This window comes from Lissotriton helveticus, chromosome 5_1 (assembly GCF_964261635.1).
Source record: "Lissotriton helveticus chromosome 5_1, aLisHel1.1, whole genome shotgun sequence".
NCBI lineage: Eukaryota > Metazoa > Chordata > Amphibia > Caudata > Salamandridae > Lissotriton > Lissotriton helveticus.
In genome coordinates, this window is record NC_136065.1 from 333,180,053 (window position 1) to 333,207,958 (window position 27,906).

The 27,906-nt window shown below is 47.4% G+C and overlaps 1 protein-coding gene across 1 annotated transcript in view; it reads left to right on the forward strand.

The window, feature by feature from the left end:
• Positions 1-27,906, forward strand: part of ATAD3A (ATPase family AAA domain containing 3A) — a 446,196-nt gene that overhangs the window by 322,990 nt on the left and 95,300 nt on the right. Inside the window, exons 12-13 of the mRNA XM_078642408.1 lie at positions 6,871-6,922; positions 21,410-21,480. Coding sequence (XP_078498534.1) covers positions 6,871-6,922; positions 21,410-21,480 — 123 coding nt within the window. The remainder of the gene's footprint in view (positions 1-6,870; positions 6,923-21,409; positions 21,481-27,906) is intronic.

The window sequence follows — 27,906 nt, forward strand, 5'->3', positions numbered from 1 at the left end:
GGTTGGCTCCATGTGGCGGCAATGCCGCCGTTGTGACATCTGTGTCACCAATATGGGTACCATCTCGCTGCGGTCAGTTCTTTACATTCCGCGCCAGCCCGCGCAATCTGTGAAGAGAGGTACATTCTGTCATTTTTTGACAGTTTTTTTTTTCAATGTTTTGTCGAATGTTTTCTGGTGTGTAGGGTTCAACATATCCAAGAAGACTTCTGGATGCAAGCCATGCGGCGCTTGCCACCGCGCCATGTTGGTGATGGATCCACACTTAGTTTGTCTTTGGTGCCTAGAGCGTGGCCATGACTCAGTCATGCTCTGACTGCCGGGCCAAGGCTCTGAAAGCTTTGAGGGAACTTTCCATAAAGCTGCTTGCGGCCCAGCGCTCGGCACCGTGTCGTACGTTTCAGAGGTTTTGTTCACGGTCCCTGTCAAGAGGAAGGTCCGGGCACCCCAAGTCTTCATCCTCCCACTCAAAGCCTTCTAGTTGGTCAGGTAAGAAGCACAAGAAACCTAAGATGTCAAAGCCTGCTAAGACATCTCTCCGTCCCTCAGCCAAAGGATGGAGGAGACTCTGCGTTCTAGGCCTTGTTCCTTGAAACCTGCGCCTGGGTTGACTCCATGTCTCCCAGCTTCCCGGGAGCCGACTCAAGGAGTTTTATTACACTATGTGCCTCATATTTTGGTGGCCTGACCCTACCAGCGCATCTTTGGGTCCTGGAAGGTCTCCATCTGGTTCCACGCCGGCAGCTCTGGCGCCCCCCTATGGATCCTGTGGTGGATCTGGTCCAACGCCGGTCGTACATTTGCAACCTTCTCTGGCACCGGTCCTGACTCCGAAACTCTCGGCACCACTCACACCCACTGGCGGCGCCAGCCCCATTCTTATCCCCAACGATCCGGAGCCGATACCAGCACCGATAAATCCCTTGGGCTCTGGGTCAATTCCTCAGCCCTACTCTGAAGGGATAGGAATGGAGGAAGATTGGAAGGGGTCGCTGGAACCTTTACAAAACCAGCCTTACCATGACATAGACTGGTGTGAGGAAGCGGGTAAGGCCAGTGGACTGGATACCTCCCCAGATACGGACCTGCTTTTTCCCCCCTACCATGACTACGAAGGAAGGAGCATCATATTCTATGATGGCGCAAAGGGTAGCTGAAGTCCTGCGCCTTGCGCTCCGTTCTGTGGCAGTCAAAATGAACATCTTGACGGAGGTCCTGCAACCTAGTGTTTCTTGATCGGAACCTTTCTGCCTTTCAGCTGGGCATTCACTGATGTCCTTCTGGGTCCCTGGTCCAAGCCCAGCACAGGGGTTCCTGTGAATAGCACAATTGCCTACCGCCATTGCCCTGCACTGGGTGACCCAAATTTCCTCACCAACCACCCTACCCCACAGAGCTTGGTGGTCCAACCCTCTTCCTCCCAAAGCGTGTTCCCTTCCGCACCCTTGGATAGGTAATCTAAGAGGCTGGATAGTTGGGGTAAGAATATGTTTTCTTTCTCCAGCCTTGCGCTGAAGCCGGTTAACACCACATGCTTATTGGGCTGCTATTCCCACACTTTGTGGAAACCTGTTGAGCACGTGCTGGCACAGGTCCCGGAGGAGGCCCGTGTCATCCTCTCCCAAGCAATGTCAGACAGGAAAGATGCAGCAAAGTTCATCTTACGTTGTGGGTTCCACATGACCAACTCACTAGGCAGAGCGATTTCAACTACAGTGGCTGTTAGACTCCACACCTGGTTGAAGACTTCTGACTTTTTGTGGGATGTCCAGGCCTCTCCTATGGACATGCCCTTTGATTGCACCAGACTTGTTCCGGCCCCGTAGGTGAGACGGCCAGAGGCCACGTCAGTCTCCCCACCCCCTGCTCACAACCTCAGCCTCCAAACCCTCCTAGTCCAGCCCTTCAAGATCATGGCTGGCCAGTGGGTGGCGGGGATCAGCCATCACCTCCACCACTGGAAGGATATCACGTCGTACAGGTGGGTTCTTCAAATAGCTTGAAGGGGCTACTCCCTCCCCTTCTAGACTACCCCTCCCTCCATGCCTCCAGCTTACGACTGGATGGCAGAGGATCACTTGGCTTTGCTTCAGGAGGAAGTAATGACTCTCTTGGCCGAGGGAGCCATAGAGAGGGTTCCAGATTCAGAAGTAGGCAGTGTTTGCTATTCCTGCTACTTTGTGGCACCAAATTAGGAAAATGGCCTGCACCCTGTCCTAGATCTTCAAACACTCAACTGCTTCCTCTAATAGGAAAAGTTCAAGATGCTCACTCTAGCTCAGGTCTTGTCTGCCCTAGACCCAGGAGACTGAATGGTAGCGTTGGACTGGCAGGGCACCTATTTTCACATTCCTGTCCTGCCTGCCCGCCCATTGGTACTACCCGCAGTTCACCGTAAGTCACAAATACTCTCAGTTCACCATGCTCCCCTTTGGCCTTACATGCGCCCCTCGGGTGTTCATCAAGGTGATGGCGCTGGTCGCAGCTCATCTGCGTAGATCAGGGTTGCCAGTCTTCCACCTATCTCAATGACCGGCTGTTGATAGGTGAGTTCACCCCAGGCTGCAGTCTCCCTTCTCCAGACTACGGCAAACCTGCTGGACTCTTTGAGGTTCTCTATCAACGTGCCAAAGTCACACCTGACTCCCTCTCAGATGCTCCTTTTCAACGGAGTTGTTCTAGATACAGTGCAGTTTCGGGTATATCCTCCTGAACAGCAAGTCCAGAATATTCAGGCTATGATACCAATGCTTCAGCCTCTATCCTGGATTTCAACGAGAATTACTCTGAGGCTGCTGGGTCTCATGGCCTGCATCCTGCTAGTGACACCAGATGGCTTGTGCGAACTATGCTGTGGGGCTTGAAGTTCCACTGGGCGCAGCATCAGGGGAATCTCTCCACATGGTCCAGATCTCGGAGAGAACTGCACAGGACCTGAGGTGGTAGCTAACAGACCGCGATTGGGTCAGAGGCAGACCCCTCTCCCTTCCCCAACCAGACCACACAGTAGTGACAGATGCGTCACTCCTGGAATGAGGGTGGCTTTCTTGGAAGGGTGACATCATATGACTCGTCTCTGTTTGAATTCTTACTCCTCATCAACTTGTTGGAGTCCAAGCGATTCGCTTGGCATTGAAAGCTTTTCTTTCTTCAGTCAAGGGAAAGCTGGTTCAAGTGTTAATGAACTACACCACCACCATGTGGTACTGCAACAAACAGGGTGGGGTCGCGGACCTTTGTCAAGAGGCTCTGCTTCTCTGGACATGGCTGGAACAGCAGGGCATTTCCCTGAAGGTTCAACACCTAGCAAGTTCTCTGAACGCCAGGGCAAACTCAGCTGTCGATGCCTTGCGGACACACAGTTGGCGTCTCCATCCGGAGGTGGCATAAGGTCTCCTGGTTAAACCTATTTGCTTCCACTGAAAATGTGCAATGTCATCCGTTTTGCAAGCTGGAGTTTCCAAGGCAAAAACAACAGTTGATGGACAGAATGCAGAACAATGTCATGCCTTCACCCCAGTACAGAGATTTGGGCCTAAATCCACCATGCCGTTCCAGTTTGAACCCAGCCATATGCAAATCAGTTTTGACCCTGTGCTCCATGGAACAGTCCACCCCGAACTGCCAAGCCAGGTCCTCCCTGGACTGGAAACAAGCATCCTAGGACTGGTTTCGGGCTTTCAGCCCTCATTAGCCAGGATAGCTTGATTCCAGTGGCATGGAGAGCATGGGACTCACGTCTGAGCATACCTGTTCCACTCTGGGTGACACATGCAAAAACAACAGTTGATGGACAGAATGCAGAACGATGTCATACATTCTCCCCAGTACAGAGATCTGGGCCTAAATCCATAATTTTTTCTCACCATGCCAATCCAGTTTGAACCCAGCCATATGCAAATCAGTCTTGACCCTGTGCCCCAGGGGAACAGTCCAGCCCGAACTGCCAACGCCAGGTCCTCCCTGGACTGGAAACAAGCATCCTAGAGAGACGACCGACGCCACCTAGCGGCACACAAAGGTATTTCTCAAAAAAAAAAATTCTGAATCCAGTCTGATACCTGGAAAATTCAAAGGTAAGGAGTCTGCAGGTATATCATGTCTCTACCAGATAAGTCCACACCGAAGATATGTAACTTGTCCGTCATTTGCACATCACCTAGTAAGGTGTTCTGATTTGTTTTGCTCCTATTTAAATCTGTTTGCATCACATTTCGCAATTACAAAAAAATGTGCTTTCGTAATTTTTGATCTATTTTGAAATATTTGTACTATTCATTTACAAGCTATTTAAATGTTGTTTTAGAAAGAAAAGTTAGCCCTAACCTTTGTTTCATAATAATTGTCAGATAGCTCACTTTACAAAAACCTCTAACTGTAGTAAGAGAAAGAAAAATGAACTATATTTTCCAAGCCGCAACTAGTAAAAACATAAACTGACATTTGACCTCTTTCCTTGAACAGACAGCAAATACATCAAGATAAAAACAAGGTTTAATGGCATCTTTATTGCTCATTCACTTTCTGAATGAAAGGAACACCTGTTCCTTTCCAAATTATATTCACTTGCCAGAATGAACCAGTAGGTGCTGAAAGTAGCTCCACCTGATGAAATCTAACTCGCCATTGAGAGTCGGCGAGTAGATTTTTGGAGGGATGGGGGGGTTGGGGGTAATGTCATTCTGGTTCTTTTAGTGACATCATCAATTGGGTCATGGAGTGATGTCACCATCTAACGTCTGGTTGCATAGGCCATATGTTTTTAGCATCTAGAAGTTGGAGTGGTATCAGTGTCAATTCTGGTACATCGATGTCAGACTGGTATGAGTTTCGTAGATTTGTTGTGAGTATTTGGCATATTGTTTTTGGAGTGATACCCCACTCTCTCATTTGGTTTCCTGGAGTAATATGACTGTCTGGCATGTAGTTCTAGAGGTCATGTCTGCTTACTGTCTAGATCTTTGGATAATGTCAGCCAGGCATATGGCTCTTGTAATGACCACTGCCTAATAACTGTGTCTTGGAGTGATGTCACCATGTAGTATCTGGTTTCTGAGGCCATGTGAGTTTGGCATCTAGGATTTGGAGTGATGCAACATTGTGATATCTGGTTCCCGGATTGATGTCAAATTCTTGTGTGACGTGCTCACAGTTATGTGATAGTAGACTCTAGCAACTGCTATTTGGTGTGATGCCCCACTCTAGCATCTGGTTCGTGAAGTAATGTAAGTTTGTTATCAGTTTCTTGTTCTCCTGTCTGTCTGGCATGTAGGTCTTGGAATAACATCTGCTCTGGCATTTGTTTCTTGGGGGTGATATTACTCTGGATTTGGGTTCTTTTAGTGATGTCACTATCTAGCATCTGGATTTTGGAGCGATGTCAAAGTCTGGCTTTTGTTTCTTGGAACTATGTCCGTCTTGCATTTAGGAGTTTGAGTGACGCCTGTTGTCCATCTGATTTCTGTCAAAGTATGCTAAAAGGCCCTTGGAGTACGTAAGAGTTTCATATTGATTATTGGAGTGATTCCACTCAGACATCCGTTTCTTGAGTTATTTCTTATCCAGTCAGGTCAATGGATTATAGTCCCAGTATAGCATCCGATTCCTGGGCACATGGTATAGCTTGTGTCAGGTTCCTAGAATCTCACTAGCCCGATAACCAGTAACTGGGCACCAGCATCACAGCCTGATGTTGAGTTCTTGAGATGCAGGATTCTGGAACATTTAGAGAAAAAGAGGCTTACCACCAATTGCACAGGGGATCCACTGTCAACCAATCCTCAACGGTGCAGAATCTTAAAGATGTAAGATTAATGACAAAGACACTCGAAGTAAGATTGTCTACCTATTAAGATATAGTGACACGGGGGTAATTAGACAGTAGTGGACAAAATGCACTTTGCTTTCCCAAAATATATGACACTAATTGTATGTATTTGTTTTTAGAATCAAGAACCATTGTTTTTAAAGTAAAAGTTTGTCCTGAAGAAGGTGTTAAAACAGCACAAAGCACCGAAACGCGTCAACAAAGGACTTTCTTCTATCATTTTATATTTGATGTTATGATGTTGTTATTTCCCAATATGTGAATATTATTCTGTGTTGATTAATTTTAATTTGAGTTGGAAACATTATAGGGATCATTACATATATTAGAGAATCAGTTTTTGATTATATGTTTTTATGAAAATGTTATGGGATAAATGAATTTAAATGTTTTTAATCAGAATAAAAACTTGAGAGACAAAAGCAACCCTAGTTTTGTGCAGATATAATTATCCGTGTCGCTATGGAACACTAATAAGCGACATTAGTGTGTAGGCCTTTTGGTCACGAAGAGAAAGTGAGTAACACAGAAAGGAAATCCTTTTTTAAACTGTTTTATACCCAGTCCTTTCTGGTTTTCTGGGAAACTCTCTTTTTTGAAAGAGATTCTGGGACAGTTACATCCTTGCTTCAGGATCAGGAAGTGATGTCACAAACTGCTTTGTGGAGTCATACCAGAGCCTGCGCTGTCACTTAGTTGGCAGTATACATGTTATGGCATCACTCCAGCAACCACACGTGAGTTGGCTGCAGGTCTGGTCATCTTAAACATGTGAGGAGTATAGCAACTCTTCGAAATACGATACGAAAATAAGCAAAAGTCTGTTATCGGATAGCAGAAAGTAGGACGAGATGGGCCGCTAGCACTTTTTAGTGAAGGTAGCTATGCTGTACAGGCATCAAACTAACCGGTTTTCAATCTAGCACTTCATATGCACTGCTGCCCTTTCTAAGCGCTGTAAATAACAGATGACTATTATTTCATGTATCACTATTACCCATTTGACTTGTGCTGAACTACTAACAATCTTCTCTTTCCCGCAGCCTCTTGTTGTTCGTTGACGAAGCGGATGCGTTCCTAAGGAAGAGGTCCACGGTGAGTGCACTTCTTTCTCCTCCTTTTATCGGGGTTACTTGGGCTCCCCAGCCCTCATTTCACCCCCTTTTGCCTCCCCTCGGTGGGTGTGACGGGTTTCAAAGCGCAGCTGCCTGCGCCCGGATAATCAAGTGTCTTGGCGTGTGGAAAAAATAGCTCCTCGCAGCTGCTGAGACCCAACAGCTCACTTCGAAAATGACTGGTGAGAAGCGACAATCCGCCGTGACAGTGTGAGAGCCGCGGGGGGCCCTCCCTCTACGCGCAGGTGGGAACATCGAGTAAAATTATAACAACTCACAGGCATTGGGACGTGGTCGCGTACCTATTCATGTTCAGAGCTCCGCTGTAATTGAAAATGCATGCACCCATTTATTCCTTTACCTCCGTGTCTGCACTAATGGGTCTCACCTATGAGAGAGCTATTGGCTTTACTAAGGTCTTTTAGCCATGTTGTACCGCAGCATTATTGCTGTTCGCCATGGCTCAAAGTTAGTGACGTGGCATAGAGTGTAGTGGCAGAGAGAGGAGCAGCGGTGAGTGGCTTTGTGTGGAGTGGCGTAGAGTAGCACAGTACTTGGTGATAGAAACAGCAGCTAGGGTGAAAGCAACATAAGTAGGAAGCCGTATGCCAGTGTTAAAAGTAGGAAAGCACATTGTACATCCAGGAATAATAACAAAGGCTTATATAAAAAAAAATAGAGCGTTGTAAAAAGCCCGAACAAAGGCAGGGAAGAATGCATGTACATAGTCCATTTCCTCCATTTGAAGCTATCTAAAGAAAGGAAGGGAAGTCCACGGAAGCTAAGCAGTCAAAAGATTGCAAATGAGTGACAACTAAAACAACTAATGGTATGCTGCTGGTGGGTTGTAAGCCTACTGAATTGTAAATAATACGTCTCGCAGCACAGCAGCTGCGCTATGTAGACAAGACTTGAAAAGGGAGATGAATTGTCTCTGTTGATGGCAGTCTGTTTTGTCGGCTCATTTTTTCTCCTTCTCTTTGCCTCATTCTAGTCTCCTTACCTTGACGCTTCCCTCTTTTGCTCCATGATGTATCGGTTCAGGCCCATTTTGGTTCAGGTTTTGCCCTTCGTCTATTTTTGTTTGCCAGGTTTGTAGGGGAATGATCTGTGATACTTGGGGAGCTTGCACCTTTCTCTCCCTCAGGACCCTTTAGGGTAGCGAGATTCCTGTGAGAAAAATATGAAAATAATAAAGCCAAATGGAACATTTTACAACTCAATTTGCAGTGAAATGGGTTGAAAGTCATAGAGCTTACATGCAATTCTGAAGCCATGGCAGTCATGGCCTCTTCCAGTAATTCATAGCCTGCTGAATGAGTTCTTCAGTGTTAATTTTCCATACATTTGTGACCTGCTCTTTACCTTTCCCAAGGGTGGTGTAACATAACATGTACATTTGTAAAGCGCACGTATCACCCAAAGGTCTCAAGGCGCTGAATAACAGATGTAAATTGTTACCCAACTCAATCATACTCATTTTATCGACCTCAGATGGATGAAAGACTGAGTGGCCCTGCCAGGATTAGACATCGACGTTCAAGTCGTGGAGGTCGAAAAGAAGACTTCGCAAGAGGTAAGAGAACCGACGGTCTCAAACAGTACACGAGTCACGAAAGACGAACTCAAGGGCCTGGAAGGGAGCATCGATGTCTAAGTACTCGACTAGAGTGCCGTCCCAGAAAAACACTTCGTAAGATCCTTAGACAAGAACTCTGTATCGGTAAAGAACCTCGAAAAATCCAAGGTGTCGCAAGACTATCATGGAAAAGACGCATCGACATCGAGACAAGAGGTCAAAAAGCAGAAAACAGGGCACGACGCACACATCAACGGAGTAGGCGTCATCGACCACAAAAAAGAGGGCTGAAGGTTTCGACGCTGAAATGCAAGCAGCGGAAAAGGGTCCGTCGAGCGCAAAGAGGAGGTCAGAAAGTCTTGCTGCTGAAACGCACTCTTCGAAGATCGAGAAGAAAAAGAAACTACTGGAAGCTGCAATGGCCAGTATCTTACAAAGTAAGAAGGAATTAGACAAAAGCTTAAAGTAATTCAAGATACAGCTGAAAATCTCGACCGAAAAAGAGACAATCGTCGAGGAACTAAAGCCCCCGATGGTGCCCGAACCGTTTGAGGAGCAAGAAGAAGAGTTCTTTTTCGAGGAAGAAGAGCAACCCAATCTGGAGTCCGAAACATCAGACGTTCAAGACCTACAGTGTCAAGACCTCGACGCAGTCTCTACTGAGGAAGTAGTCGACGCCTATCCTTCAAGGCCTTCCCCCTTCTGATGACATTGGGATGTACAATCAGTTCATCAAGAAGGCAGCGGAGACCTATGGGATGCAACTCGAAGAAGAAAAGATTCACTTGTGTTTCATACTCGAGATATTAATGCCTACGCAGTCAAGAAGCCAGTTGCTACCAAGTGTGCTAGACCCGGAAAAGGAGGCAATTAAGGAGCCTGCCACGTGTAAGGTAGTCACACCTAGTGGAGAGAAAAAGTATAAACACTGCTCCAAGGACCCAATTTACATCAAAGTATCAGTTACAGCCGACTCCATCATAACAGCTAGGGCCAGTTAAAGGGCTAATGTGCCTACCACCACCAGATAAAGAAAGCTAAACAATTAACCTTATGGGGAGAAAGGTTGAAAGAAGTGCAGCTAACCAGTGACGCGTTGCTAATTCCAATGCCTTACTAAACAGACATGCATACCAGCACTGGGAGGAGGTAGATCTTTTGAAACACCTACCTGAGCAATATCAGAGAAGGGCCAGCCACCTGGTGGAAGAGGGGAAAACCATTGCAAATGTATGCTTAAAATCAGCCCCTTACAGAGACATCAAGCAGACAGATGATTATAGACATCACAGAAAGGAGACACGCATGGCTGCGGATCTCAGGATTCAAACCAGAGGTGCAAAACAACGTATTGAACGCACCTTTCAGTGGGTAGCAGCTTTCTGGAAGCGCGGTGGATGATACCCTTAATCAACTAAAAAAGGACAATAAAACAGCCAGATCTATGGGGGCACAACAATTCAGAGGCGGACTACGTAGAAGCACCGGCTCCACAAGAAGATCAGCAGGTAGAGGTAATTATCACCCCACTACCTTGCATCAGGCATACGACCAGGGTTTCCAAGGAGGAAACAACCTTCAACAGGGACAGCAACAAAGTTGGCAGTACCAACAGTGAAAACAATCCTTTCGAGGACGCCCCCAGGGAAGAGGCCTTCCATAAAGGGGAGGAGCACCTGCAACATCAAAGTGACTGCATTCAGGCAGTACCCCACCCTCTAAGAACTACACACAGGGTGCATGCAAAGACAAAAATAATTTTCAAAAAACTTTCCACAAAACATTCTGCATCAGTTGGGGGGCAGACTGAAAGTCTTCTTCGCAGAATGGAAAAAGATCACTTCAGACAAAGGATTCTAAACGTAATACAACACGGGTAGAACTAGTCAAAACACGTTCATACAAAAGACCAAGAAGGGAGGTACACTCCAAAGGAGAAACGGCTCTATTACTCCAAGTGGTACAAGAGCTACAAGTGAAAACCTACCATACAAAGAGATAAACAAGATAATTTACTCTACGTACTTCCTAATTCTAAAAATAGAAGGATGCGTCCTATATTATTAGACCTCAGATTCCACAACAAATTTGTAATAACGCAAAAATTCAAAATGGCCACCCTGCAAGAGGTAATACCTCAATTGCAAGAAGGAGACTACATGGTGACGTTAGACTTGAAGGATGCATATTTGCACATCCCCATGAACAGCAAACCCAAAAGACTCTTAAGATTTGTGGTCAACAACACGCATTACCAATTCAAAGTGCTGGCATTCGGCCTAAAATCGGCTCCAAGGGTGTTCACAAAGTGCCTATCAGCAGTAGCCGCACACTTAAGAAGACAGGGGATCCAGGTATACCCGTACTTAAACAACTGGCTTGTAAGGTCAAACTTGTACAGTCTTTGACTGTGAGGCTGTTAGGCCTCATTGCATCTTGCATCCTTCTAGTGGACCATGTCAGATGGCACATTCGGGCTCTGCAGTGGGACCTGAAGTTCCAATGGGTACAGCATTGGGTAAATCTCACCGACCTAGTTAAGATATCGGAGGGCACCACAAACGACCTGCGGTGTGGTTGACAAACCGCGATTGGGTTAAAGGCAGACCCCTCTCCCTTCTCCACCCAGATCTCGCAGTAGTGACATATGTGTAACTTCTGAGATTCGGCGGCCATCTGGGATAGGTGGAGATCAAAGGACTCTGGTCTCCTGTGGAAGTCAAGCTCCATATCAACCTGTTGGAGCTTTGTGCACTGAAAGCCTTTTTACCATTTCTCAAAGGAAGGCTTGTTCAGGTGTCACGGTCAACACTACCCCCATGGGGTATTGCAACTAACAGTGAGGAGTGGGGTCATGGACCCTTTGCCAATAGGCCCTGCATCTCTGGACTTGGCTGGAACAGCAGTGGCATTTCCCTGGTGGTTAAATATCTGGCCAGTTCTCTCACCGCCAGAGCGGACAAACTCGACCACCGGTCCTTGTGGATCACAAGTGGCATCTTTATCTGGAGGGTTGTACAAGGTCTCTTTCAACAGTGGGGAGAGCCTTGGTTAGATCAATGCGCTTCCGAAGCTATTATGCATTGTCAGCAGTTTTGCTCGTTGGAGTTTCCAAGGCGGCTCTCGCTCGGCAGCGCTTTTTATAGCGAGTGGAGCACAGGCCTTCTACATACCTTTCTGCCCATACCACTCCTGCGCAGAGTGCTCAAGGAGATCAGGACTGACCATGCCCAAGGTATCCTTGTGACCCTGGACTGGGCATGGAGAGTCAGGTATCCTGAACTTCTGCCAATGAGCATCGATCCTCCAATCAGGCTGCCTCTTCAGGAGTGTCTTTTGTCGCAGCAGTAGGTGAGGGTCTTTCACCCGAACCTGCCCACTCTCCGCCTCCTTGCATAGAGATTGAGCAGCGTCACTTAACTGCTTTTGACCTTCCTACTGAAGTCTGTGAGGTTATCCTGGCAGCCAGGTGTCCCTCCATGAAGTCGGTAGATGCCTGCCGATGGCAAACCTTTTGTAAATACTGTACAGAACGGTCTGTTACCCTTTGACCGCTTCCCTGCCAGGTGTTCTTCTTTTTATTCTCTCTTTGGCAAAGCAGAGCTCTGCTCTGGGCACTCTGAAGAGCTAACTTTTGCCCTGTCTGCTTTTCTTCAGCTGCTGGACCAGCCATCTGTTTTCAAATCGCCATCTTGTACAGATATTTTTGAAGGAGCTTACCCATATGTTTCCCCCTTCCCCCTTTGCCTTTTATTATGCCCCAATGGGACCTTAATTTGGTCCTTACCTTTTGATGTGTGCACCATTTGAAACGCTGCACAATTGTCCCTCCTGGCTGCTCACAATTAAAACAGCCTTTTTAGTGGCGATAACATCTGCTTGGAGGGTGAGCCTACTACAGGCACTGTCATCTCAGCCTCCTTACCTGACTGTCTTTCTGGAAAAAGTAGTGCTCCTAGGACAAGGTAGTAACAGCTTTCCATCTGGCTCAATCTGTTACTCTGCCCACTTTCTATGCATCTCCGCATCCTTCCGTTGTTGTTCTAATGGGGGTTGGGCTCGTCTTGAAGATCTGGAGATCAGAGCACTTAAGTCTCCAGAAAAGGAGAATTTTCACATCAATCTGCAGTCGGTCAATCAAGATCTTGACAGACAATTCAACCGTGATATGGTGAGTCAGCAAGCATGTGGACGGAGGAGTGCCCCAGTCTCTCCGTTAAGAAGCTCTGAGGCTCTCGTCCTGGAAGCACCAGCTTGGAATGTGGTTAGTGGCATATCACCTGGTGGGCTTCCTGAACACCATAGCAGACAACCGGCGTCTATGCCATCTTGCTTATTATGAGTGGTGTCTTCACCCAGAGTTTGTGAAGAACACCTTCAATCAGTGGGACATGCCCGAGATACTGAGCCACTCGTTCCAATTCACACTGACCAAAGTTCTGTGCCTTTCAGCATCAGGTGCAGGGTACTTTTGGGAAGCATTTCAGTTGAAGTGAAACTTCCCTCTTCACTACGTGTTTCCCCTCATATCGATTCCATGTGTTCTGAGAAAAATCTGCCAGGACCAAGCTCAGGCTGTCTTGGCAACTCCGGATGCCCCGAGTAGTGTGTTTTACACAAACCTTCCGCAACTCTCCCTGTGTTTTGCCTGCTACATCTTCGTCTCTGGGTGGATCTTCTATCCCAGTTACACCCTCATGCATGAAGATCGAGTGGGGTCACTAGCTGGCCTTCCAGCTGCCTGATGATGTGATGGTTGTGATCTAATCTGCCCGTCATTCCTCAACCAAATCTATTTATTACAGGAGGTGACCTAGATTTGTTGCTTGGTGCGCAGCTCACCAGACTGACCACAGGAAGGCATGGCTGTCCAGTATTCTCCAGTTCACACTTTTGGTGGCCCAGGAAGAATGTGCTATGGGTGTGATGATAGAACTGGAACTTATGAAGGATTTTGTTTTCAGGCAATTGGTGAACTCACCCACTTATACGGCAGGACGCACCTTAGAGGGTATTTTTGTCATTTATGGGGATCTGGGGATGGGAGATCGTATCCCTCTGTGCTGGACGGGCCATCTAGCGGTACCTTTTAAAATTACCATACAGAAGGACAGAGGTCAGATGCAGAGCAACGTCACCACATTCGGGAGGTGGAATACAATTTCTAATGAAAACTTAGAAGTGACATTGTCTAAATCCTTAGAAAGGGACACAAGTCAACTGGAACATACTGCACAGGATTTTCACATGTGGGTGGAGACGACAGCCATCGATCAAATTGCCCCGGACCAAAACCAGAGCATCTGCTCCCTGGTTCTCAGTGGATTTGAAAGAGCTTAGACATCTGTGCAAGAGGCAAGAACTGAGGTGGAGGCTCACTCCATCTATTGAAGAAAAAGATGAGCACACATAAATGATGCATAGTTACAAACTTGCTCTTATGTTAGGTAAGTCCTCATACTTCACTATTTAAATATATTGTCAGCCGCCAATACTCCCAAGGAACTCTAGAAAGTGTTAAAAAATCTTTCTCCTCCACCAGCTCACCAAATCATCGAAAGTTCCCAAGGCTTCTGTAAGTGTGGCAGCTTACTTTAGGGACAAGATTCTGAAGATTGTTTTAATTTTAATGAGGATAGCCCTCCCACACATAAAGATGAGGAGGCAATTAAGTTCGCCCCCACTGCCACTCTCAGTCTTCTTCCCTATTTCGCATACGTTAAGCAGCTTTTCTACACTTGATATCTGGTTCCCCAGACGATTCGTGTCCTCCCAGACACTTGCAGTTAGGTCCGGATCAGATTGTCCCCTTTCTCGAATAAGTTTACAATCAAATTCTTTTAACTGGTATCTTTCCCCAATCGTGGAAGGAGGAAATAGTTGTCCCCCTTAAAAAGAAGCCTCACAGTGGCTTTGAAGATTTAAGTAATCTGCACCCTATTTCTCTTTTACCGGCACCAGCTACGATACTTGAAAATTGTCTTAATCCGGAACTGGTGGAGTTCATGGCCACTCAGGATCTGGATCGCAGAATGGGTTTATGAGTGGCCACAGCACAGAATCCGCTGTGCTGGCTACTACTGATGCCATTTGTTGTCAGGATAATCAGGGAGGTTCTGCTATCTTGATGCTGGACCTTTCAGTGGCGTTTGATACACATTGTCCCCCTGCCGCCTGGTCCATAGATTGTGCCAGGCAGGTTTGAGGGACACCGCCCTGTCTCCACCCTGGCACTGATGGAGACCTTTCTTATCACACTGTGAGTTGTAGGAACTTTAGGGCAGGCCCGTTTGAGTTATCTTGTGGGATACTGCAGGGCTCTTCTTTCAGCCCTAGTCCTGTTTAATCTATATGTTGCCCCTTTTGCCAAGCTGATCAGGTCCTTCAGCTTCCAAGTACTATTTTACGTGGATGATATCTAGTTCATTGTATCAATATTCGAGGAAAACCTGGTGGTGGCTGAAAGGTTCAAATGCTGTATGATAGATATAAACAACTGGATGAAAGAGAATTGGTTGAAACTGAATGCCGACAAGATGGAGATCCTGATTTTTTTTTTTGTTGGGCAAACATCAGTATGGTCTGAACTGTGGTGGCCAGAGTTTTACAGCCCCGTACCTCTTCCAGTCACAGAGGCTTAAAATGTAGGGATGTTTTAGGACTCCTCCCTTTTCTTTGATACTCAGACCAATAGGCCTGTGTGCTCCTGCTTCTATATTAACTAAATTTTAAAAAGATATTTCCTCTGATTCCAGTCGAACTCTTGAGGTGCTTTGGTCATCGCCCTTATTACATCGTATTACGGACTATTGCAAGGCTCCTTACATGAATATTATTAAAGCCACCCTAAATAGACTTCAGACTATTCAGAATGCTGCTACTCATCTTGTCCTAGATGTCCCAAAACATCTGTCGGACAGAGAGGGCATTCGGTTCCTTCACTGGCTGCCACTCCGGAAGTGTGTGACTTTCAAAGCCCTCTGTCTTGTTCACACTACCCTCCACTTCCAGGGGCCGTTGCATTTGAGAACGTCCTTTCACTGGTATATTCCCACTAGACCGCTCAGTTCTGTCTCTCTTAAGAAGGTGGAGATACCTAGATTTTGAAAAGCCAGGTGAGGGGTGGTCCTTTCGGGACACCGCTGCCAAGCTCTGGAATATGCTACCCACTCACATAGCAAGTCGTTCCTTCCATGCTGCCTTTCACAAGCAGTTGAAAACCTGGCTTTTCTCCCTTTGTGATGGATAGGTTTGGTCTTCTCTCTTGTAGTTCTTACTCTATGTTAGCGCTTTGACACACTTGTGTATAATGGGCTTTATATATATTTTCTAAAATCCAATTGGGGTACCTAGAGACCTTGTTGGCTTTCCTTTGCAACACGGATCAACTGTTCCTTTTCAAGTCTCCCATTGTGTTAAAGTTCTCGGAAGGTCTGACCACCATGTTTCCTCCCACTCCATTTATGATGTCCCGGGGAGTTTTACATTTGGTATTAACCTCGCTACTGGAGTCTGTGTTTGAGCTCTTATATAGTTGTTCCCTACATCTCATGACGTTTTTTTGTTGTTGTTAATACATCAGACAGGCATGTCTATGAATTGCAAGCACTGAGCATCACACTTCATTTTGTTAAATCTATCCTGACAAGCTGGTACTCAGGAATAGAGTTGCTTCCCTTCCTACGACGATGAAGCCCTTCCATTTGGGTAATTCGTTCACACTACCTACCTTTTTTCCACAACCTCATCCCACAAAGGAGGAGGAGAGGTTACATAGGCTTGATTCCAAAATGCACTAAGTTTTTTTTTCGGCTGCACAAAGAGTTTCTGAGTGGGTGACTGGCTTTTCATGGCAACAGCAATGCAGAAATGAAACATATCTAGACTTGTTATCTTTTGTATTAAGATCTACTATGCTGTGACCTAGAATACGCCCCTGGATGGCTTTGGGCACACTATACAAGGGTAAAAGCTTCAAAAGTTACTCTGGTTGTGGGGTTCCCATAGACAACATTTGCCGAGCATTATGGAGAAGAGGGATGGGCATTTTGCCTGATCTGTACTTAAGGATTTTCTGGTGTAAGTGCCCATCAAACTCTCAACCTCGGGATGGTATTGACTGGTGGAGGTACAAGAGCCATCCGGAGAAAAAGGTACTAACTTTTGGTAAAATATTTCTACCTGCATAATGCTCACTGATCCCACCCCACCTCCTTGTTTTGGTGGATGGTAATGAACCTCTGCAATAAGATACCCTTCCCTATTATGCAGTTGCACTTTATTCACAATCTGATGTCTTTCCCATCCTGCTGGGTCGGCAGCATAGAAAAAATGGATGGGAAATTGATGTCTGGATAATTGGGTCGCTTTATTGCTCCTGTGATGTCGCATGATGTATTTTCCGGTGTCAGTACGGAGCTGGCACTCCCTACTGTCAAGGGGGTGCTGCGGAAAAACTTTTTCCGGACCAATCTTGAACTTGGAGGAGTATTCAAGAGGTGAGGAATCGGCAGGTGGAGTAACCTTTTCTTTTATGCCTTGGCAGTAAATTAAATTTAACCCAAAAACATGTTATTTAGAGCACTTGTACTAATAAACACACATTCACACATTTAATACTACATTACAAAGGAACAAGTGATATGAATTTTTTTTTTTACTATCAAGTAAGATTTTTGCGTTCCTATACAAATCTAGCTGTTTACATCCTGGTTTTTGTGAAATACGTGTGTTAAAGCACGTGCACATAAAAATGTAATTCCTAAGCCATATATGCATATGTGAAAAGTATAATGTGCTGTTTTAAATTGTTGAGGGAGGGGAGGTACATCTTTGCTCACACAAGGCTTCACCTCTCGTGAATCACAGTGCCTCCTCACACTAAACAAGTGTGTGTGTGTGTCTGTGTGTCCGTCTGTCCCTCAAGCACATTCTTCTTAAACAAGAAGATGCCAACAACCCATTTGGAGGATTATAGGTGCTTTTATTCTTTATTGGAGTATGCAGCCGTTGCCATTTCATCCCTTACGCGTTTCAACTCACTCTGGAGCCTTGATCACAGGTATGCTTTCTCCTTTCAAAACTGACCACGTGATAATACGTCATCAAACCACCTTTTTAGGTCTCGGCCTGCGGATGGATGCGTAGACATGCGCAGTAGAGCTGGCGAGATTTAATGATGTAGGGAGAGTTTCACTAGCGAGGTTAAGCCCCGCCGTAACTGTTGTTGAGAACCTTGTTGATCCCCCTGCTGGAGTTGGCTGTGCCAAGTACTTCTAACCGACCGCAGTGACACCTATGTTTTCTTTGAAGAAGTTTCTGTGTCCAGTTCTTTTTTTGTTCACAATTGAGTAAAATTTCTTTGATTTCATATTACTTGTAAAATCTATATCTCCGGAACCCTCTGCGGATCTTTTCGTTCTACTGCCTAAATTCTTATCAAAATACATTCTGTTTTAATAAATTAATGTCAGATTGCTTGAGTTCTGTGTCTGTTCTTTTGGTGTTTTTTTAAATTCTTTACACTTGTTCCTCTGTGTGAAGCTTACTGCTCAATGCCACAGTTACCCAGGGTTGAGCTGAGGGTTTTACAGACAAAACTTACTGCAATTAAAAGAGATGGTAAGTGTATTACATGGTGGAGTCGCACAATCACTCCATATAATACACTCCATTTCATCACAAAGCTTAGTACAGTTTCCAGAATGGTTAAAAGATTGTGCGAAACTGCATTGTTATATTCGATCCCTCCTTGGGCAATTGTCTTATATTTTGCATACAACATTTCGTTCTCCACCTTTAAAAGAATATTGTGACATTACCGGATGGGTTTATTGTTTCGTTATGAAGAGGAAAATCTAATGTTTTTCCTTTTTTGCCTTCGTAATTGTTTGCAGACGTGTTGTGTGAGTGTTGCACATGTCATTTCTTACTATGTTGCTTTGAATCTTCCCTCTAAGTCGGTACAGTTTTTTTCCTCATTAGTCATTCCTGTACACTGCCCTCTTCCTTTCTGTGCTGTTGCAAGAGAAAAGCACCATCGATTACCTAGTTATCTAAGACACTTTAATAGCATGACAATGGCATGTGTGTTCCCTGAAAATTCAAGCCGAGGCAGCTGGATAAATAAGCAATATTCAGAAAGATGTGCGGAGGGCAAACACTTTTGTTTGTGGAAGCTCACAGAGTATGCCCAATCAAAACATTTATTCCTGGCTCCCAACATGTGGGTGGAGCCAAGGCCCATCTATAGTGATCCTCACATAATTGTCTGGCGACAGCTGCGCACATTTTCAAATTGGAGAAGTATTGAACTTGTAAAGACATGCTGTTTATGTGTTTGCCAAGGTAACAGATCATTAATTTGTGTTTTCTGCAGGCAATGTTTGTGGCACTATCAGGCAGTGCTTTAAATCGTCAGTTACTGTCAGTACTGTGAATCTGCACTTCTTTCTTTTGAAAGGGAGGGTACCTGGATTTCTCTGCACTGATGCAATAAATTTAATGAAGACTACCAGCTCTTTTTAGGAGGAAACAGGTACTCTGGATTGTGAGTACCAAGGCTTCTATATTTCAATTTAAAGCACTGATGGCAGGGAAATGGAAAGTAAAAATCGGTCCTTCAGGCCATTAACCAGACCCACAAACAGCAAAATAAGCCCACACTTGCCCTGTCTGTCATACCAGCATATTGGCTGCTGCCTGATTGCCCTACAGGCCAGTCCGACGCCATCTAAAGTATGGTAATGCATTTTTCAGCAGATGTCTGACAGAGAAGTTTCCACCAGTGTCTGCTTGTGGGATAAAGCTTGAATTTTCCACATATCTGTCGTCCTTTATAGTCCACTTGAGATCATCAGATCCAAGAGTATGTTTGAAGGAAGAAGCCCTCTGATAAGTTGTTGGTAGAGAAGTATTCGTATTGCTAGAGAGGTGCCTTATGAGGACAGAATGGGGTTGGCAGAGGGGTGGTGTTCTGACCAGCTGAATTGCTGAGCAGGTGGTTTTCCTGTAAGAGCAGTTGAAGAGCGTATACCGATTGGAAGCATCATCTTCATTACGTTTCAGCACGCCCTGGACTGGGTCACACATAGTTACCAGTCTTTCAGAGAACCACCTAGCTCTATGACTGCAGTCTTCAGTCTATGGGGATGCTCCGCGACAGGTTGCCCAGGATAGGGGTGCTGTGGCAAAGAGGGCTGACATTCCTTGTCCACTTCACAAATATCCGATACCAATAGAAAATTGATAATTAAGCTTACGTTTTTCGTTATTTTTGCTTAAACCTGCCCTTCTCACAACCTAACTACCTTTTCTGCTCATTTCTGAATCATTGCGCATTAATAAAGCATCGTATTCATTTCTCCAGTGTAACAATGTTATGTAAAATGTTAACAGAAATACGAAAAATTTACTTGTCAAATGTGCTTTTAACCTTAGAAGCAAGACAGCATTTCAGTGTTTGAAATGTAAATATGTTCATGTGAGAAAAATCACAGGAAATAACGAACGTCAAGTGTTGTCACGATTTCATGGGTAATCTAAACAGACCTCCCCTCTAGATTTGTTTGAACAAAGCATGACGCATAGTTTTGGGGTTTCCCTTTGATGCCTCCCCCTCCAAACTCCGTTGAATCATTGGGCTACTTTACAGTATTTTGCATGGTGTATATTTGTTTTGATATCTTTAACATCACAATAAATTAATATCTGTTTTACCTTATTTTTTGGAAGTAAATGTTTGCAAGCTCCACAGCTTAGTATTCGTTTTCTTGGAGTGTTCACCATTTGATTTAATAATTGTGAGAAAATATATAATTTGGAAGGCAGTGTCAAATTATTTTCCTCATGTGGTTCTCGCCAGATGGTGGAAAGACAGATTTTCGATTAGATTTCCCATTCTCATTGTTTACTATTTTTCTCAAATTGTTGTAGAAAAGACATGTGTTAGGAGCTACTTAGGCTGGGTTTGAAAATTGTCTGAAGTTAGGTTTGATAGAAAGCAATGAGTTTGGGTTAATTTGATGTGCATTGTCAATCTACAGGCCATAAAGGGTCTGCAATGCACTCTGTTTGCCTGCAGTGGTCAGGGTAAATGGGAGGTGTTTTGGGAGGGCATTATTAGCAGATGTCAGGAGTGCCAGGGCTTTTCAGGCGTTTTTTTTATATCAGGCATACTATCATTACTAAGTTATTGGGATCATTCTAGGGGTGAGCGGAACTCGTGGAGTTACATGAAAACTCCTCAAGATTCTGCGGAGTTCCACTAATGGGCGGAAATCGGCACGTCATGCTAATTGTGCTGAATTTTAGCACCGGGAGAGTGTTCCTCATTGAAAAATCTGAGCAAGCGTCACCACGCAGTGCGCCAGAGAGTGTTTTATCTTGAGTTAGGTTTGCTGCCTCTCGAGTAGATTTTATACTCCGGCGGCATCTTTTTCATTCTGAATGCTCGCGACCACCCGTGTTGGGAAAATCTCTCCAGGTCACCTCCTAGCGCCTGAAAATCAAGCAAGGGGACGCCAATTCTCACTTGCCAACTTACTATTGGTGAGCTACACACCAGAAAAAACCTCTGCCACTGGGCGGTTGGCGGAATTTGTTTGGAACTCTGCGTTGGAGTGGCCAAAACTCCACCTGCGGAGTGAAATTTATCGCCCATCCCTAGATTATTCAACCACTTTAGCCATTTTCGGTCCCACCTCAAGACATTTGTTTAACCTTGTGGTTAACAAATTTAAATACCTGGTTGTCTGTCTCACGCTTTTGATTTGATGTTTGCATTAGGGTCCTCAATGGACTCCATTCTAAGACCTCAATCCATCGCTTGATGTCTGGTGTCCAACTTCCCAGTTCACTAATGCTGTTTTGTGGGGTTTCTCATTGCAGGAAAAGATCAGCGAAGACCTTCGAGCAACACTTAATGCCTTCTTGTACCGGACAGGGGAGCAAAGCAACAAGTAAGGGTTCAATTGACATATGAATCAAGGGTGCGCCAAGACTCCCGAGAGAGGGTATGCAAGAGCTGGATTGGTGCGAGTGTATAGAATGGTACGGGTTTTGCAAGCAGAATAGTGCGAGTCTAAAGTGCAGGGTGGTGTGGGAGATATGTAGGTGGAATGTTCTCTTTTGTGGTGTGACAGATCAGGGAGACAAATGTGTTCAACAGGTTTTGGGGTATGTTCAGGTGAGTGGAATAGACACAAGTTATGATTTATGTATAGCTCAGCGTTTACCAGTTCCTTGGTCTCTGAAAGCAGTGTCAATTGTGGGTTTATCTAGGAAGGGAATGGCCGTTGTCTGAGTGGGAGACTCTAAACTTCCCCTCTGGTCCAAGTCCGACATCTTTTCTACTGTGAAAATGTTCCCTTTGGTGGTATTTCATGGGGTGGTGAGAGGTGTGATCTTGCGACCCTAATACATATCCTTTATGAGCGATCATTAACTTGCCTGCCGCTGTCCGTCCTTTGAAAGAGCCACAGTAGATCTTGTGTTTTTTGAAATGTCATAAATAAATGTGTTCTAGTGTTAATATCAGCGTGTTCATTGCTTATTTGGGTATAATTGTTCCTATGCACTAATGAACTAATTGTTGCCCTACAGTCTTGATTTCTTCTACTTGAAACAGATGTATCCTCATCTTCTTGCCTTGCTCTCAGTCCTGTTGTAGTGGGTCTTGTATTTCCTGTCTCTCTGGTATCCGTATCTCCCCTCCCTCCCTCCCTCCTTGGTTCGCAGTCCCGCCAGCGTGTCTGAGGTTCTCTCCTTCCCAGGCTCGGTTTTTGGAGTTTCCCTGACCCGAGGGTGTCGGGGATGAATGGATAATACGTAGACACGTTTTTTAGGTCTCGCCTGTCGATGCGCATGCGCATCGAGCTTGCGAGACTATTGCGGCTTAAACAACCTTTAACTAACAAGCAAGGAATCGTGGCGATTCCTTGCAGTGCCCGTGACTTTTAAGCTCAATGCGCATGTGCATTGAGCTTAAAAGCGCGTGCACATCAGTTCCCTCAGCCGCAATCGCCGTCTGTTCCCTCAGCCGCATTCCTCCGACACCTTTTGAAGTGAAGCTTAGCTTCACTTCAAAGGCCCCGGCTTCTTCACACCCACATGCCGCTCTCCCCGCTCCGCCCCCTCCCGCGTCTTCACACGTCTCACGGCCGGCAGGCCGTCTCGTATTTCTCCTCCCTCCCTCGCCTCCCTCCCTCAGCACGGGTACAGTCGGGACCACTTTGTGCGCTTGCTTTTGGATTTCGCAGCACTTTCCCAGTTGCCTTATTAGCCACCCGGGGTGTCACCAAAGTGCCTTGATTAATGCCGTGGCAGTGGAGAGGGGTGCCCCTGCTGTCACAAAGTGAATCACATTTTTCAACTTCTCGCCCCAATAGTTCCGCTCCCCAGCCTCTCTCCTGCCCGTCACTTTCCACCCTCGTTGCACTAAAAGCGAAAGTAAGTAAAAGCGCCTCGTTTAACAAAGCCCTTTACTTCCTGACCAAGAGAATGCCCGAAAATACAGGTATTTCAATGCAGGCTAGTCATGTCTTGCTCCCAGCACACAGTGTGCTCCTAAACATACATCTCTTCTTTGCTGCTCCTAAGTGTCTATCAGCATCTATACCCTATGTCTTTGCACCCCTCCCTCCCCTGCACACCATCCCACACGGTCCCCAACTACCCCCAAAACATTTTAACCTCAGTCTGCCACACTTCCTCTCTCTCTGAGCCTGTCTCTTCTGCTATCCCAGAACTCGCAAACAGGCTCCTCTCCTCATGAGTCTTTCCCACTGCCCTCCCTACTTGAGGCCCTCAGTTCATCTCTTCCTCTCCTCCTGCAAAACTTTCAGGTGAGTTGTATCTCCCCCTGCCATTTGCTCTGGCCCCTCCCACCTGTCCATCAACCTTCCGGTGCCCTGGTGCTGCAGTCATAGCTAACTCTTGCATCGGCTCTTGCTGGCTATCGGCTTATTGCTAAATTAGCCACCTCTTTCTTCATTCAACCCTCAATTCCGTCATGATGTGGACCTGTTTCACCCTCACACAATCTGCCCTCTCTTGCCCTCGATTCCTTTCAGTTACTCTCAATGTCCCAGTCATTTAACTCCTTAACACATACGTAAAAATAATTGCCATTTATAACGCCAATAGCGCCAACAAATACAGACCTACGACATAAGTAAAACACATTGACCTTTACATGCACAGCCACTGAAAATGAATTTGCATTATTTCTGCAAGTGTTTTTTTTATGCCGTTAGGAAATATTTATTTATATTTACGTTTCCAGGCCGTAGTTGGGTATAAGTTCCAGGAACCGAGCAGATACTAACTTTTAGTATTAACTTTCGATAAAGTACATCTGCTGCTTTGAAGTTTTTTTTTTTTTGTTTTTTTTTTTACACCTGAGTCCAGTATTTTTTTTAAGCTTTCTGGTCGTGTCTCATATCCTGAAGAATACCACATTTTTCCAGTTGGTAATTTTTATTTAATGCGGTGTGATGGGAAGAATCATTTGTCTCTTTAATGAGTAAAGAGTGCCAGACCCATTTAAAGAAGTTATTGCCGAGTAGATATATTAATCAATTGGCTGTGAGCCTACAAAAACATGACATCCACCGCATCCACCACCACCGCATCCACCACCACCACCACACCCACCACCACTACATCCACCACCACATCCACTACAACCACCACCGCATCCACTACAACCACCACCGCATCCACCGCATCCACCGCCACATCCACCGCATCCACCACCACATCCACCACATCCACCATCACATCCACCACCACATCCACCCTCACCTCCACATCCACCATGACATCCACCGCCACATCCACCACCACATCCACCACCGCCACATCCACCACCACCACATCCACCACCACTTCCACCGCATCCACCACCACCGCATCCACCACCGCCACATCCACCACCACTTCCACCACCACCGCATCCACCACCACTACATCCACCACCACATCCACCACAACCACCACCCCATCCACCACCACCACCGCATCCACCACCACCACCGCATCCACCATCACCACATCCACCGCATCCACCACCACCGCATCCACCACCACATCCACCATCACCTCCACATCCACCATGACATCCACCGCCACATCCACCACCACCACATCCACCACCACCACATCCAACACCACCGCATCCACCACCACACCCACCACCACTACATCCACCACCACATCCACCCCATCCACCACCCCATCCACCACCCCATCCACCACCCCATCCACCACCCCATCCACCACCACATCCACCACCACATCCACCATCACCTCCACCACCATCATGTCCACCACCGCCACATCCACCACCACATCCACCACTTCCACCACCGCATCCACCACCACCACCGCATCCACCACCACCACCCCCACCACCACTACATCCACCACCACCACCCCCACCACCACTACATCCACCACCACATCCACCACAACCACCATCCCATCCACCACCACAGCATCCACCACCACCACCGCATCCACCACCACATCCACCACCACATCCACCACCACCGCATCCACCATCACATACACCACTACCACCACATCCACCATCACCACCACCACCACATCCACCGCATCCACCACCACCGCATCCACCACCACACCCACCACCACTACATCCACCATCACATCCACCACATCCACCATCACCTCCACATCCACCATGACATCCACCACCACCACATCCACCACCACCGCATCCACCACCACCACCACACCCACCACCACTACATCCACCACCACATCCACTACAACCACCACCGCATCCACTACAACCACCACCGCATCCACCACATCCACCGCATCCACCACCACATCCACCGCATTCACCACCACATCCACCACATCCACCATCACATCCACCACATCCACCCTCACCTCCACATCCACCATGACATCCACCGCCACATCCACCACCACATCCACCACCGCCACATCCACCACCACCACATCCACCACCACTTCCACCGCATCCACCACCACCGCATCCACCACCACCACATCCACCACCACTTCCACCACCACCGCATCCACCACCACCGCATCCACCACCACCGCATCCACCACCACTACATCCACCACCACATCCACCACAACCACCACCCCATCCACCACCACCACCGCATCCACCACCACCACCGCATCCACCATCACCACATCCACCACCTCCGCATCCACCACCACATCCACCATCACCTCCACATCCACCATGACATCCACCACCACCACATCCACCACCACCACATCCACCACCACCACATCCAACACCACCGCATCCACCTCCACACCCACCACCACTACATCCACCACCCCATCCACCACCCCATCCACCACCACATCCACCACCACATCCACCACCACATCCACCATCACCTCCACCACCATCATGTCCACCACCGCCACATCCACCACCACATCCACCACTTCCACCACCACCACTGCATTCACCACCACCACCGCATCCACCACCACCACCCCCACCACCACTACATCCACCACCACATCCACCACAACCACCATCCCATCCACCACCACAGCATCCACCACCACCACCGCATCCACCACCACATCCACCACCACCGCATCCACCATCACATACACCACTACCACCACATCCACCATCACCACATCCACCGCATCCACCACCACCGCATCCACCACCACACCCACCACCACTACATCCACCATCACATCCACCACATCCACCATCACCTCCACATCCACCATGACATCCACCACCACCACATCCACCACCACCGCATCCACCACATCCACCACCACCACCACCCCCACCACCACTACATCCACCACCACATCCACTACAACCACCACCCCATCCATCACCGCATCCACCACATCCACCGCATCCACCACATCCACCGCATCCACCACATCCACCACATCCACCGTATCCACCACCACATCCACCGCATCCACCACCACATCAACCATCACCACCACATCCACCATCACATCCACCACCACCACCACATCCACCACCACATCCACCATCACCTCCACATCCACCATGACATCCACCGCCACATCCACCACCACATCCACCACCGCCACATCCACCACCACTTCCATCCACCACCACTTCCACCACTACATCCACCACCACATCCACCACAACCACCACCCCATCCACCACCGCATCCACCACCACCACCGCATCCACCACCACCGCATCCACCACCACCGCATCCACCACCACCGCATCCACCACCACATCCACCACCACATCCACCATCACCACCACATCCACATCCACCATCACCTCCACATCCACCATGACATCCACCACCACATCCACCACCACCACATCCACCACCACCGCATCCACCACCACCACCGCATCCACCACCACCACCGCATCCACCACCACCACCACACCCACCACCACATCCACCACACCCACCACCACATCCACCACCACAACCACCACCCCATCCACCACCACCACCACATCTACCATCACCTCCACATCCACCATCACCTCCACATCCACCGCCACATCCACCACCACATCCACCACATCCACCACCATCACATCCACCACCGCCACATCCACCACCACCACCGCATCCACCACCACCACCGCATCCACCACCACCACCACCACTACATCCACCACCACATCCATCACCCCATCCACCACCACCACCGCATCCACCACCACATCCACCGCATCCACCACCACCGCATCCACCACCACATCCACCATCACCACCACATCCACCATCACATCCACCACCACCACCACCACCACATCCACCATCACCTCCACCACCACTACCACCACCACATCCACCATCACATCCACCACCACTACCACCACCACATCCACCATCACCTCCACATCCACCATGACATCCACCACCACCGCACCCACCACCACTACATCTACCACCACATCCACTACAACCACCACCCCATCCACCACCACCACATCCGCGGTATCCACCACCGCATCCACCACCACATCCGCCATCACCACCACATCCACCATCACATCCACCATCACATCCACCACCACCACCACATCCACCACCACATCCACCACCACATCCACCATCACCTCCACATCCACCATGACATCCACCACATCCACCACCACCACCACCACATCCACCACCGCCACATTCACCACCGCCACATCCACCACCACCACCACATCCACCACCACCGCATCCACCACCACCGCATCCACCACCACTACATCCACCGCATCCACCACCACATCCACCACCACATCCACCGCATCCACCACTTCCACCGCATCCACCACTTCCACCGCATCCACCACCACCGCATCCACCACCACCACATCCACCGCCACC